The sequence below is a fragment of the Prionailurus viverrinus genome, chromosome D2 (genome assembly GCF_022837055.1).
Source record: "Prionailurus viverrinus isolate Anna chromosome D2, UM_Priviv_1.0, whole genome shotgun sequence".
In the NCBI taxonomy this organism is placed as follows: domain Eukaryota; kingdom Metazoa; phylum Chordata; class Mammalia; order Carnivora; family Felidae; genus Prionailurus; species Prionailurus viverrinus.
The window spans coordinates 22,402,779-22,417,466 of NC_062571.1; the positions used below are offsets into that span (position 1 = coordinate 22,402,779).

At 36.8% G+C, this 14,688-nt stretch overlaps 1 protein-coding gene across 6 annotated transcripts in view; it reads right to left on the reverse strand.

Annotated features, from left to right (window-relative positions):
• The window catches only part of ANK3 (ankyrin 3), a 332,342-nt gene that overhangs the window by 76,175 nt on the left and 241,479 nt on the right, over positions 1-14,688 (reverse strand). For all 6 annotated transcript variants that reach the window (XM_047825329.1, XM_047825328.1, XM_047825332.1 and 3 more), the window contains 3 exons: positions 8,086-8,192; positions 3,182-3,406; positions 229-383 (listed from right to left, as the gene is read on the reverse strand). In XM_047825329.1, coding sequence (XP_047681285.1) covers positions 229-383; positions 3,182-3,406; positions 8,086-8,192 — 487 coding nt within the window. The remainder of the gene's footprint in view (positions 1-228; positions 384-3,181; positions 3,407-8,085; positions 8,193-14,688) is intronic.

Here is a 14,688-nt window from a genome sequence, read left to right on the forward strand (position 1 = left end):
TCAAGTGGTATTTGTACATTAGTGTTATGAAAACAAAAGGCTGTTGGATTGACTGGAACTTCATGTCTTGGATACAGATAAGAGCACTAAACGCTGAGGAACCAGACCCCAAGCTCAGGATGCAGACATGTGAGGTTCAGGTGCAGTTAACTCTGGTGTAGTCATGCCTTTGATTTCTACCTGCAGACACTGCAGACATTGACAGAAACCAGGACTTGTCACCATTACCTTCATCCATGCCATTGAGTAATTCGGTTAAATCTTCATTTTTACTGTCAAACTGATGCTCCTTCCATGTTTCACCATTTTCACTTCGAAGAACAATGAGTTCTCTCTCCTTTCCTCTCATGGACCCAAAGTGAGGGATTTCCACTATGACAGGGCTGGAAAAGAAATCCACATTATTTTGGTATCAAAATGAAATATGTTTATAGTATCATACTTAAAAAAAAAGTTTCATTAACAGTATTCATTTGAAAATCAGAGGTGCCACTAAGGTTGGGAATGATTTCAAAGCTGCAGAATCATTTGCTAATAAATAATATATCAGAAGCCTGATAACATGCCATCATTCATTCATTCACAAACAATTCATAAGGGCCTATCATATGTTAGGCATTTGATTTAATATGGGAGAAAATACTCAGCACATATAAACAGGAATTTTGAATCAAGGAATTGAAAGATTAAAACAGACCATAAGGAAGTTGGTCCATTTTTAAAAACACAATAGGTATATCATATTATACAAAAAGCTAATGATTTAAAAGGACACAGTCATTTCTTTGAAAAAGAAATTCTATAGATTTCCTATTTTGAAAGATCACAGGTGTTTGTCCCTTCGCAAGCAAACAGTTGACATAACAATTCACTCCCTCCAACAGTGACTTTCCATGACTTTTAATGCCTGTATGGTTAAGGCAGTTTTCTCTGATGTTTAATTTGTGAGATGGTCGTGGGCAGCTTAATTTCCTAACACTATAATAACCTGCACAGAAATATTTAAACTTTCTGAAAAAGCACTTGCTGGTTTGAAATTGTAATCTAATGATATATTAAATTTTGACAGTGTCCTTTTGCAGAAGAATGTATAAGAATGGCTGCAAATTGAAGACAGCCAATCAAGCACAGGAATCATTTTGTTAAATTTTAAAATAGGATAAATGGCTAAAAAGGATGAATGGAAGTAAGCAGACCACAATCACACACAGTTTATGTAGTTGGATTGTGCAGCTTTATTTTATGACATTTAGTAGACAGTATCATTATTCTCCTACAGAGGTTGTATGTAACCTCACCTCTTACCCTACACGTTTATGTGCATGTCACAACAGAAGATACGGGTTCAGATAGGTAAGAGCATAAAAAGGGCTAGTTGTTGTAATGATCCAATAACATGAATATGTATGAACATTTCATTTATCACAAAAGCATTCTCTTAAAATAGGATGATAAATATGATCATTTTACTTTTGACAAAATAATTAGAATTAATTCAAATTAAGGATTTCAACATTTTTTAATAATGCCTTAATTTTTTGGTAGATAAAAACAAAATCAACTACTCCTAAGAGTGTTAATAATTTCAAGAGTTAAGATATTTACCATAGTTTTTAACCACATCTGATTTGACTTTTGTTTTTTTTGAGAACTAGATACAATCTTTGCAGGTTAATGTATCAGATACTGTCTCTGTAAATATTTGAGGAATGTGGCTTTGTGTAGGACATTGAACAACACTGGAGAGAAGGTATGAACCAGGGCCTCTGACCAAGGTGAAAGCCAAGCATAAGTTTTCATAACAGGTTTCTTCATGCAGACTGCCAAGGCAAATCCCCCAACCAGACAGACAAGCAAACAAACAACAGATACCAACACATTTCAGCTTCAACAAAACAAAACAAAACAAGACGATTTAATAACTGTAGTAGAACATTCTATCTGCTGCCTATTTGGCTTGCTTTAAATATCTTCTAGCCCCAACATTTATCAAAATCAGTTTACTTATTGAGGACTTTTCTTTCTCAAAGACCATGAAGATTACTTAGTATGTATAAGTATGTACTTTGAAGAAAATGTAACTCTAGACACATACATATATATATATATATATATATATATATATATACATACACATATATATATTCACACACATATATATCATTTACAGCAAATGTTGACTCAAAGCCTGCAAATACTTTCTCTTACACTGGGTTAAAATTAGATTGTCAGTCTGTCTTAAAAACTACCATATTCAGTTGAAACATTTCAAATTAAAGAAAGGTTTACAAAAGCACAAAGTTACGAAGCAGAATGCTTGCAGGAAATTCCACATGCCGGAGAAGCACAAGATAGGTAGCGATGCTACATTAAGTCAAGCCACTATGATTTTTGTTTCTTTCAGTGACACACATCAACTGAAAGCATTAAAAACTGAAAAAATAAAAAGAAACTTAAGACAAGAATAAGACCATGGGTGTGACAGAAAAAAATTGAAAATGGAGAAAGAATTGTAGACATTCTGAATCTTGTCTATAAAGATCCTACCCAATAAATTTTGTTCCTTGAGGCCCAAGCTGCAGGATTCGGCTAACCAAACTCTCACCCTCATTTACAGGGGGAGGATTGGTAGGAAGATGCAGTTTACTGAATAACATCCATGCAGCAGGAAGAGAAACGAGAAGGGGAAATTGTGAACAAACTGTCCGTCACGACAGAGCCTGCCTGATTTGCACCCAAGTGCCACCTCAGGAAAAGAATTTATTTTTCCTTTTTGTAAAATATCATTATCACAATGGATTATGTCCCTACAAATTATCTCTTAAAAAGGCATGTACCCATAGTAGCCAGTTATTCATATAAACCCAACATCTGTATTTTTTCTTAAGAATGGTGCCTTGACTTCTACAGGGGCTGCTGGGGTTCCGTGCACTCACTGAGCAGAGAACATGCTTCTTGGTTAGTAAAAGCTTTGACCAGCAAACTGAGTTAAGGAAGTATCAGCCTACTCGCTTTTCACAGAATTACACAGCTTTGTGACCTTTGACGCTACACGAGAGGTGTACTCAATCAAAATGGTCCGACTATGCCGTCTTAATAGTTAACTACTTGAGTTAAAAAGGGCAAAGAAAATCAAATATAACATACAAGGGCCAAGATAAAAATTGACAAAATCACTTACCCTAAAAATTGTGCCCCTGCAGGACCCATTTCTACCAGCCTACTGGCTAATCCCTCTCCTTCCACCATGGGGGGTGGGTTGGCCAGTTTATGTCTCTTTACCAATCGGCAGGTGATTCGGGTGGGGGCCGTACACTTGCGCGGGGGGATGATGATTCTCATCCCGTGGTGACGGCTCCCTCTCATGGAGCCTCCTCTTGCATCCACCATAAAGCTAACCAGAAACCTGTAGGGAGAAGACCAGAGGCCAAATCAAGGATACATATAAACCATCTTCACAGCAGGTTTTGAAATTAAATGTTAAGGTTTAAAACGACAGACAATGTGGCTATCATTTCCTCTCTTTAAAAATAAACTGGAAGTAAATACAGTGGAGTCACACCAAACATGCATTTAACTTGTGAATTGGGCAAAAAGGGAAACATGACAACTTATTATTGGTGGGACGTGGCCTCCTAGTAGAAGCCAACCACTTTGTCAGATGCTCCAATTGAGGAACAGTGAATGGTTCAAAGCTGTAACAAAAACTGTTGTGCATTTAAAAACCCAAACCCAGGCTGCCATATGTGGCCTCTGCAGATGGCTTATGCTGTATTCAAAGGTCATTTTAACCACTATAAGTGGTTTTAGCCATATGCTCACTATGGACTCTCACTCCCTGACAAGTCAGATGAAACTCCACGGTATGTCTTAACATGTACAACTCCTAAAATAAATATGTATGTATTTAATCATACCAGTCTAATTTGCACTATCACAAAGCAGAATATAAGAACAAAAGCAGATACCTAGTTCTGCCAAGGCAATTTTGATGGAAAGGGATTTAATCCTTTCAGCATAAATTTGACTTTAAAACTGTTGAAAATAACCTATACTTGAGTATTTACACAGCCATACAAAACTAGTAACCTAGACTTTTTAGAAGATGTCTCTAAATTATATATTATAATTCTGTCATTGCCCTTTACATTAAAGCTAATGAAGAAAAAAATATTTGTTTGCATGTAGATATGAAAATATAGAGAAACTTATAGTATCTCATCTGGGTAATAGCATATTGCAATTCTCGATTCCTTTCACATGCTCATGAAGAGTCGTCCCCAAATCTTTGGTGTCATAAAGCACTCTGGTAACATAAACCAGTGAATCTGACTCATGGGAGAGTGGAGGTGAGACAGGAGAACACTATGCCCCTGTGCATTCCAACTTCCACATATGAAAATATGCTTATTACTGCAACAGCAATAAATGTTGATAATGAGAAAATTGTTTGAATACCTATAGTATTGAGGGTGGTGGTGGAAAATCCCATCCATAAAAAATCTTCTACTAAAATGTAGTTCATCTAAATAGAGTTCTAACATCTTGCAAATAGATTTTAGGACCTTGCATGGAGGTGCTAACTGGGGACTTGATCTTGGAAGAGTAACCTCTTCCTCAAAGCAACTGACCTGCCATCCCCATGGAAAAAGGCAATAGCATGGTGATCATTTCCCAGGCAATCAGATGTCCAGGACCAATTCTGGTCATCAGTGAGATAGAATCAACTTCATACCTTTCTGCTTATTTTGGATTTAGCCATTTTCCTCTGGGTTATGTTTTGTGTGTGTGTGTGTGTAACATTAGATCTACTTTGAGAGGTTGGAACCCCTGTAATGTTCAAAGTAAGAGGGGAAGAGACTAACCCCTCTAAAACAAAACACAATACACACCTTTCACGTCAAAGACAAAGACACTTATCTACTTGTGCAAGTGTCCATATGAATTGCCTCGGGTGCTAAATGACAAGGCTCACTTGAAACTGCTCTGGGGAGCCTACATTGTCTTGTCTTGGACACACACATATTTAATAACTACCTTTACTCAGTAATGAAGATAATAGGGCAAATTTATAAAGAAGCCTAAGACAAAATCTTATCTTTCCCAGCATTCAGTAGTGAAAATCAACTTGTGATTGGGAATACTAGCAACAGAATGAATTAAAAATGATTCGAGGTCAACTCTGGGTTTGAAAATGTGGTTGTATTAGCACATATAAACACAGAGTGTTTACACTTGGAGGGCAGTGTTTGCCTTGGCAACAAAGAGCTGATCTCAATAATATAGATAGTAATTTGGTTCAGACCTGCCTTGTTTGCTGCTTGACCTGCAGGACTGAGCACAGTTCCTAAATACAGTAAGCACATAATACATGTTTACTGAATGACCCATTGAACAAAAACTATTTTGTTAGAGGTGCTTTGGAACCGCCTAGGTCAGATGCGGTTACTAACACTAAAAATATATCTATATGAAAAAGATATATATAAAACACTTGTAGGTGAGCAATATGAGGGTAGTTTAAGAAGGTCATCAGTGTCAATATAAAAATATCCAAACTACAAAGAATATCAGACACAAATGGAAAAAAACAAGACAAAACATGTCTTAGAAGATTTTAACGACAAATTAGAAGAAGCTCTTTCTCTGGATTCTGCGTAGCACCCAGTGCCTAGTTGGTACTCATTAGCAGTAATTTATTGTTCTAAGGTTTTCAACTTTATAGAGCCAATAGACTGAGGAAAGGAGAGAATAAATATTAAGCAGGGTAAAGGTCCTGTTATTCAATAACATCATGAATTGTTTTCCAAACTCATTCTTTACATATTCTATGCAAAATAAAATTTCATGCAATACAACTCATAGAAACAAATCAAAAGGTGATGTTTAATCATATCTTTTGTATCTTATTAATACTTAAACTAAAGCAGTAATTCTACAAATAATCCTAAAACTAACACATGAATGTTTCTAGTTGTAAGAACAGCAGGATGACAAAAGCTGATACACTACAGACACTGACACATCTAACTGTGGGAAAACGTCACATAAATTAAAAATACAAAAAAGGATGGTTCACATAAAGGACACAGTTATCACCTTGAATCATACTGAGGAAGTGGAGAAGAATAGCTGCAAAATAATTTAGAAAGCAAATGGGAGAAATTAATGGAAGATAATTAGAAGCAAGCAACAGAAAATGTCAATGATAAGCAAAGGAAAAATAAAAACTGTCAGAAAATGAAACCAAGGCATTTGGCATTTGTGGGACAACCTGGAAAAACATTCGCCTTCAGTGGCTATAGAAGCTACTCCCTAAGACCTGACAGCAATAGTGAACCATTTCCAAGTGTATACCAAGTCTATATTTTCCTTTTCAAATAAGCCCACGCCAGCTGCCATTACTTTTGCTTTCCTGGACATGTCTATTGCCTTCAATAAATTCAAGAGGAAGGAGAGAGAATTTGCATAGTCAAATATTTCATCATCTCCAATGTACAGGAAAGTTCACCTCTGATTTTATTATTCTATGTTCCCTCAATTTCTCATTTGAAGTTCCAAATATCATTTGAAGCAAAGCACAAAGCAAAGCACGAAAGTTTCCTAAATGACACACTTCTTTCCTATGTAGAGAAAACGCTGGCTCTAGGTCTTTGTAATATGGTGGGCATTCACCAAGCTTGATACAAAGAACCTCTTCAACATGTGGCTCACTGAATGTATCCTAAGTATGTCAGTTTCCTTCCCAACTGACTGTTTTTTGGTTTTCTAAGTTGAGACCCACAAACATCTAACATCAATGATGTAACTATTTTAAGCAATTAAAAATTATTAGTCCATAATTAAAGTATTTTGTAATTGAGTTAAAGAGATGTAATGTTAATTAGTCAAAGAATATGTATGTGTAGTTTATAGTTTACAAAGTACTTTCACGTCAATTACTTCCATTTGAATGATACTGCAATTATTTGTGCTATAAGCCACAATTCTGTAGGATACTTTAACCTGCAGCATTCCTCTAAGTCTGACTTTTCATCTGCAAAATGGGGATAGTGGTAAAACTTATCTCACAGTGTCATTTTAAGGTTCAAAAAAATATTAGGTAAGATAATACATGTAAAACATTTAACACGATGCCAGGCACATAAAAAGGTAAAGCTATTACAATTTATTTTAATTAAAAGCAGCAGAAAATAATTCATATAACACATATAGCATTTCAGAAATGTTAATTACTGTTAACTAATTTAATTCCAAATTACTCTGTCCTTGTCCTGGATCACAACTAATTTATGGCCTAAATGCCAAATTTAGAGGTGAAAATACCTTGAAATTTTCATCATCTCAATGATTTATATTCCATTTGTGTGGCATCAACTATCCCAAGTTTTAATTACTGACAGGTGAAGAATCCCATATGTAAATATGCACTGATTATCAATTCAGTAGTTAGAGCAGGCTACCTTGTAAACCGCCCACCTCTAATTCTGCTACCAGTGGGGCAGCGGTAAGGAGCCTGTTCAATGTGGTTTTTACCACAGCATTTCTGGGGTACACACATTGGTACATTCACTTCTTTTCTTTTAAAAATTAATTTCTTTTCTTCTAATTGTAATTTAATAAGACTTAATCATAATTTTATTTCAGGAGTGCAGGAGGTACCAAACTGGTCTGAAGATTTCGGGTGTTTCATCATGTGAAGCAAAGCACAAGAGCAGTCAGCAAGGGATGAACAGAAATACCTCCATATATAATTTTCCATTAGAAAGGAAAATCAGACACTCAGAAATAAAACTTTATCTGAATAAAGTAAAATTAAGGGAAATGACTAGATTTACCAATACTTTAATTATTTTCCTTTCCAACAGTGTTTTTTTCTCAACAAAAAACAGGTATAGCAATTTGCTCAGAAAAGAACATTTACAAATGATTTACAAATATATATGACATATACTCACTAATGAAGTCTTTTAGAAGAACAGTATTTCATACATATAAAGCTTGTCAATATGAATTTATAAATACAAATAACAAATGTAATGTTCATTTAATGGGATAAAGGAAAGTGACTTTTAGATTACTTACCCAGAATGAACAGGACTTGAGACAAGATTGACATTGTCCAAGGTATCTGCAGCCCAGCTATAATGTCTAAGAGAATCTGAATCAAATTCTCTTGTAAATGTTAGATGCTGCAAAATAAAATGATATAAGGCATCAATAACTCACATAAGACACTGGTTTCTCTGTACCTACAAAATATACCTGTATGTCTCTGTAAGTTCAGATAGTCAAAATAAATTTGTACTTACTCCTCTATAGGTCTACATTGAAGTTTCAAGAATAAAACAAAGTTTATTGATAAGTTGTTTTATTTTAACCTTTTTAAAAAAATGTTTAATCTTCATTTTTGAGAGAGAGAGAGAGCACGAGAGCGAGCTCGAGTGGGGGAGGGGTAGAGAGGGAGACACAGAATCTGAAACAGGCTCCAGGCTCTGAGTGTTAGCACAGAGCCCGATGTGGGGCTCCAACCCACAAACTGCGAGATCATTACCTGAGAAGAGGTCAGACGCTTAACTGACCGAGCCACCCAGGTGCCTGAGAGTCTTTTTTTCTATACATACCACTGCATGAGTTTAAAAGAAACACATTTTTTTCATGTTTATTTATTTATTTTGAGAGAAAGAGAGACAGTGGGTGCCTGCAGGGGGAAGGAGCAGAGAGAGAGAGAAAGAATTCCAAGCAAGCTTCAGGCTGTCAGCGCAGAGCCCAATGCAGGGCTCAATCTCATGAACCAAGAGATCATGACCTGAGCTGAAATCAAGAGTTGGATGCTTAACTGACTGAGCCACCCAGGTGCCCTGTTTTATTTCAGTCTTCTAGGACAGCATCTTCAGTAACTGACATGGCAAAAGAAATATCACAGAAGTAATGCTAACCATGATTTCAGCTACTTGAACACATCTCCAAGTTCATCTTACAATTATAAAATTATTTCGCATGTCTCAAAAAAAAAAAAAAACCCACCTTGCTGACTTTTGTTTCCAAGTGGGGCAGAGTAGCTAGTGGAAGCCTACTGCTGCTGCAAGCACACCTGGTAAGTATGCAGATGGGCTCTGAACGCCATGGACAAATGGCACAGAGAACAAGGGGAGCTGCCCTCCGGAGAGGGGAAGGGCTCGAAGACCCCTGTGGGCTTTTTGTTGCCATGTTTAACTTGGATGCATTCGTCAATTATCAGTGCAGATAGAATTTGGACTTTGTACCTGCAGGGGCCACTACTGGGGCCTAGAAAAACCAAGGGAGTTTTGGTGGAGATCTGGGTGGCCTTAAGCGTGCCACAGATTTCTGTGCGGAACATTTGCTGAATTCTGGGACTGTGCAGAACAGGAAGCTAGAAACCTAACCAGAAAATCACTAAAAGGCACAGTGTTGCTTCTTGGCAGTTTCATGAAAAAAAGATTTAGAAGTTTGGGACTTCTCAGGGGAGAGGATCACACAAAATTTTCACTTAAGGACCCTGAAGGGCCAGGGACAAAGCAGAGGTAGTCCAAGTTTACCAGGGAGGCGAACAATTTTGCCTCATTTCAGCAAAAACTCGACTGGATTGAAATGATTAGCTACCACCCTATTTGTCTAGCAGAGGGAGGGTGCACACTTTATGGAGAATTACATCATCATCGGGTGTGTCCTGTCTACAACTTTTTATATATCATGTCCAGCATGGCCAGAGCACATGAACAAAAACAAAATAAAACAGATACCATAAACAGACTCCCAGGTCATCCTACATTTTGAAGTAAGCAAATAAGAACTTTACAACAGCTTTAATTAGTATGTTGAAAAAAATGAAGGAAAAAACAGAGGAAAGAAATGAAAAGGTGGATAAGTTAACAAGGCACTGGAATTACATAAGAAAGAATCAAATGGGCATTTGATCACGTCTAAATACAATGCCAGTTCTTGACTAGGCACAATAGAAAACAGGGTCAGATAATTGGAAGTGTAGATGGAAAAATGTACAAAAGAAAGGATTTAAAAACAGAATGGAAAACACAGAAAATAGTACAAGACATGTGGAACCCAGTGAAAGGTTTTAACATGTGCAATTGGACTCTCAGAAGAGAAAAAGGCAGAAGCTGTATTTGAGGAGAGAACAGCCTTCCTTTACTGGTCTCCAAGACAGATAGGGACAGAGCCTCAGGCAGAAAATGGGAATCTTTTCTGGGATTTCCCAGTGACTTAGGAATCAGTGGGAATTGGGATTTCCTAGTGCAATGTCTCTGGCTTATTACTTCAGTAGATCATGGATGAAAAGCCTTTCTGCTCCCATGCAGAGAGCTTCCCATGAGCTTAGTAGTGAGCAAACAGCCAAGAGTCACTAGACAGTTGTGAAGTGTATAATATGAGGAATAAGATAAACAAATAAACAAACAGAACAAAAGCAAATCAGAAGAAACTGAGGCATTTCAGTGAGAAGAAAACTTAAAATTTTTCATTAATATCCAGAGAGAGGAGATCTTTTTATACTTATAAAGCAATAAAACACTAAAAACAAACAAACAAAAAACTCAGAGAAAAAATAACTCATAGAAAGTAACAAATAAGATAGCATTAAAGTTGAAAAAAATATCTAGAAGTTAGGGGGAGATTTTCAAATGTAGAAAATAGGAGAGCATACAAGAAAGCAGAGGATTATTTCAGGAATTCCAAACCCATTTCTTTTCTCCAAAAAAAAAAAAAAAAAAAAAAAGAGAGAGAGAGAGAGAGAGAGAGAGAGAGAGAAAAGTTTTAGAAAGAAAAAAACAGTGAAATAGAGAAGAAATCAAAGAAATAATTCAAGAAACTTCCCCAAAGCAGAAGACCTGAGTTCCCAAAGTAAAACAATCGACTTGAATGACCAGCATTATGAATATACACCGACTATAGCACATCATCATGAAATTTTAGAATCTGGAGACAAAGAAAGAGCCTACAAATTTAGAGACGAAAAGTGATCACACATGGCACACTTCCACCAGTCTTTTAATAGGAAAAACTGAAGTTAAAGGCAATGGAGCAGTTCCTTCAGCGTCCTGAAAGGAAATGATATTCAACCCAGAATTCTAAAACCAGGCAAAAAAAAGGTACGGAAATAGAATTAAGATATCTTCAGAAATATACCCCCCCCAAATATATTTCTCATTAACTCTGTAAGGAAACTATTGGAAGATGTATTCCATCAAAGTGAAGGATTCAACCAAGAAGGGGAAAGATATAGGCTCTAATATAAGAACATAGAGAATTTTCATGGTGACAGTGAAGGAAGACCCAGGAGGACATCTATGCAGTGGAACTACAAGGAACTTGACAAGTAAGAAAGCTCACGGAGAGATGAAATTTATAGAACACCTAATGAATGTGATCATATTGAGAGGAGATTGGCATAACTGGGAGGAACTGGTGGACTGGACCAGTGATATGTAGAGAGAACACCAAGCAAATGCAAAAAACTCCAGGGAAAGCAAAATATTGTGCCAAAAAGAAAATTCAATCAATACATTTCACATCTGTGGAAAGCATTTACATAGGCATAATGGAAGCACTAAATGCTGGCATAACCAAAGTAAAATACAACTGTTTGGGGGAAAGTAAGGGGATGGAAAGTGTGCATGGTGGGAGAGAAGAGGTATTTAAAAAGTAACAACTTCATCTTCCATTTTGGGAAGTGAATAAATAATTCCTGAAATGGGTGAAAGCCAACAAGAAGCCACATATACATTTTAGACACACGAAAGCACATGATAAGAGCTATCAAAAGGTACGCTAAGCAGTTGTGTCTGGAGAGGAGAAATTGGAGGCTGAAGGTATATATGTGAATTCTTTTCTTTTTTCCTAATGAGTACGTCTTATAAAATGACATGGCTTTTTATTTGTTTGTATAACTTCAATAATAAAACATAAATTTAAAAACTTACAGTGAATTACAAAGATTTTTTTTTAAAACGCTGAAATCAAATTGGGAAAGAATTAGAGTCAACAATAGCAAGGTCCTAACACTTCAGAAGCAACACATCACTTCAGAAAGTTCCTAAATTCTACATGGATTAACCAAAGATTATGTATTAGTGTTAGTCCAGCCTTATTCACCAATTTTACTGACTTCTGGAGACTCCAACCAACTAATCTTCAGAATAGGGCAAATATTAGTATAAAGTTGGTGGTGATACTCACTTTAATGTTTTAGCACAGTATCAATCCTACATTTGGGGCCTTGAGGTCACTTTTCACAAAGGATCCATTTTTTTTTTAAGTTCTAACAAATAAGTAATATCACTCCTCCTTGGTAATTACAGTAAATTATTTACCTTTGGAACTCTTAGAAACATTCACTGGCAACATTAATTATTGAAACAATGAATTATACCATGCAAGGAGGTATCACTGCCATCATGCACTATTTATGGAGGCAGGAGTGTGCCAGCACACTGGGGTCCCAGGTCCCTGTCAGTCCTTCCTGACTCCTTTACCTTTGCCACACAATGAAACTTTGTCAGCATACAAATGAACAAATGTAATATGAGCAAATGTACTTGTTCAAAACGATGAGCTGTATGTTCCCAATATTTGTCCCAACTTTTTTTTCCCCAAAGAGGTTTGCTTACATTTATGAGCAGACCTATCAATTTTAATAACCTAAACACAAACAACATGTTCTTCCCACACCATATCCCTTTAAACACAAAATAAGGCAATTTAACTGAACCTATATTTTTTGGCCTTTCCTTATCTTTATTTATTGAAAGCCCTTTTGGAGATGCCCCAATGTGACTTGATGGCTTTATGGTCCTTGGAGAATTTCTTAACTTTTCCCAGTCTCAGTTTCCTTTGAAATTTTCAAATTGAGAGTTGCTTGCTGTGGAGATTCAATAAAAATGTACATCAAGGGGCACCTGGGTGGCTCAGTCAGTTGAGTGTCTTGACTCTTGATCTCATCTCAGGTCATTATCCCAGAGTCATGGGATTGAGCCCCATGTCAGGCTCTTTGCACTGAGCATGGAGCCTGCTTAGGATTCCTTCCCCCCCCCGCCCCCCCACCCCGGCCCCATCTCTCTCTCCCTTTCCCTCTCTGCCCCTCCCCCACTCACACATGCTCACATACATGTATGAGATGCTCTTTCTCTCATAAAAAAACAAAATAAAAAATTTAAAAAATCTGGCACCAAGGCCAGTGTTGGCATGGAGTCATATTAATGTTTCTTTATAAGTATAGTAATTTCTACTTTTCTTTTTTTTTGTATTCCATTATTTTAATTTTATTCCTTGTTTTTGTACAATAAAATCCATAATTTGCATAAGGCATGTGTTTTAATAACAGCACTGTTATTTTTTAACTTTTTAATTTTCTTATCAATTTTTTTGTATTTTATTTTAATATAATTTATTGTCAAATTGGTTTCCATACAACACCCTGTGCTCATTCCAACAAGTGCCCTCCTCAATGCCCATCACTCACTTTCCCCTCTCTCCTACCCTCCATCAACCCTCAGTTTGTTCTACTGCATTTCTGCTTTTCAAAGGACTTTCATTTCTACTAGCTCATTTGTTAAAATACAGTAATCGGGGAAACAGCAAAAACAACAACGTTCCAGTGCCAGCGCCAGTCCTTTACAGTTACATACACAGCATGCTTATATCAAATCAATGGAGCTCGTTCAGTTAGAAGAATGCATCTTGTAAATGTGTAGGACTTACTTGTTGACTCAAAAATGCTTAATGTTAACAAGAGCAATACCAACACTTACTGTGTGTCAACTCAATGCCAAGGACTGTCCTAGACCTTTACATTCATGTATCCTTTGAATTTCAGAACCTCGTAGCCCTAGGAGTAATATTATACCCATTTCACAGGGTACAGAACTGAGGAAACTGAAGTTCAGAGGGAAACTTCAAAAGTGTGACAACATAAAATCAACACCCAGCACTGGGTAGCTTTAGTTAGTAGAACACTGTGTTAAGGAAAAATTCACACTGACTTAATAAGATGTTTTACTCCCACATCAAAAATGATATGAATAAGCACATCAGTTTTCATCTTGGAAATGATGTCAAGGGCCCTATTAAAATCAAAATGCACGTTATTCAATAGAGTCCAAAACCTGACTAATGATGATATCACAGCCTCCATGAGCTTAATACTTTCCAAAAATAGCTTCTCACTAGCCCTATTCATCAGAGGAAAGAAAAGAGCAAGTATGCACTGGCCTTAAAAGAGGACATGCCCAAATGCCCAGGTCTGAAAATTAATGTCCAGGCTTGGAAGCAAAGAGGCAGGGAGCAAGAAAATATATGCAAGGAAAAGAAAGAATAACCAATTAAGTTCAATATTAGATAATTCTCCAGGCTGCCAACTGTCAAACCCCAGTGTGGGATGACACCAGTGAAGATCCTTCACTGCCAGCTCTGCTGCCCCTGGGAGGCAGCAGAAGGTAGTCCTGTAGGTTAACTGGTGGCCTTGACATGCTATTGTTCACATAGCCAGGTAGACCTCACAATATCAGGTCACATGCAAAACGCAGTGCAGCTAATCTGAAAAACTGTAAACACAGTGTAATTAAGAAACACCCGGATGACAGCACCAGACTAGGAGCCCATGGAAGGAAAGGCTTACAAGAACAATTTTACCCCATGACCACAAACTAGACAGGA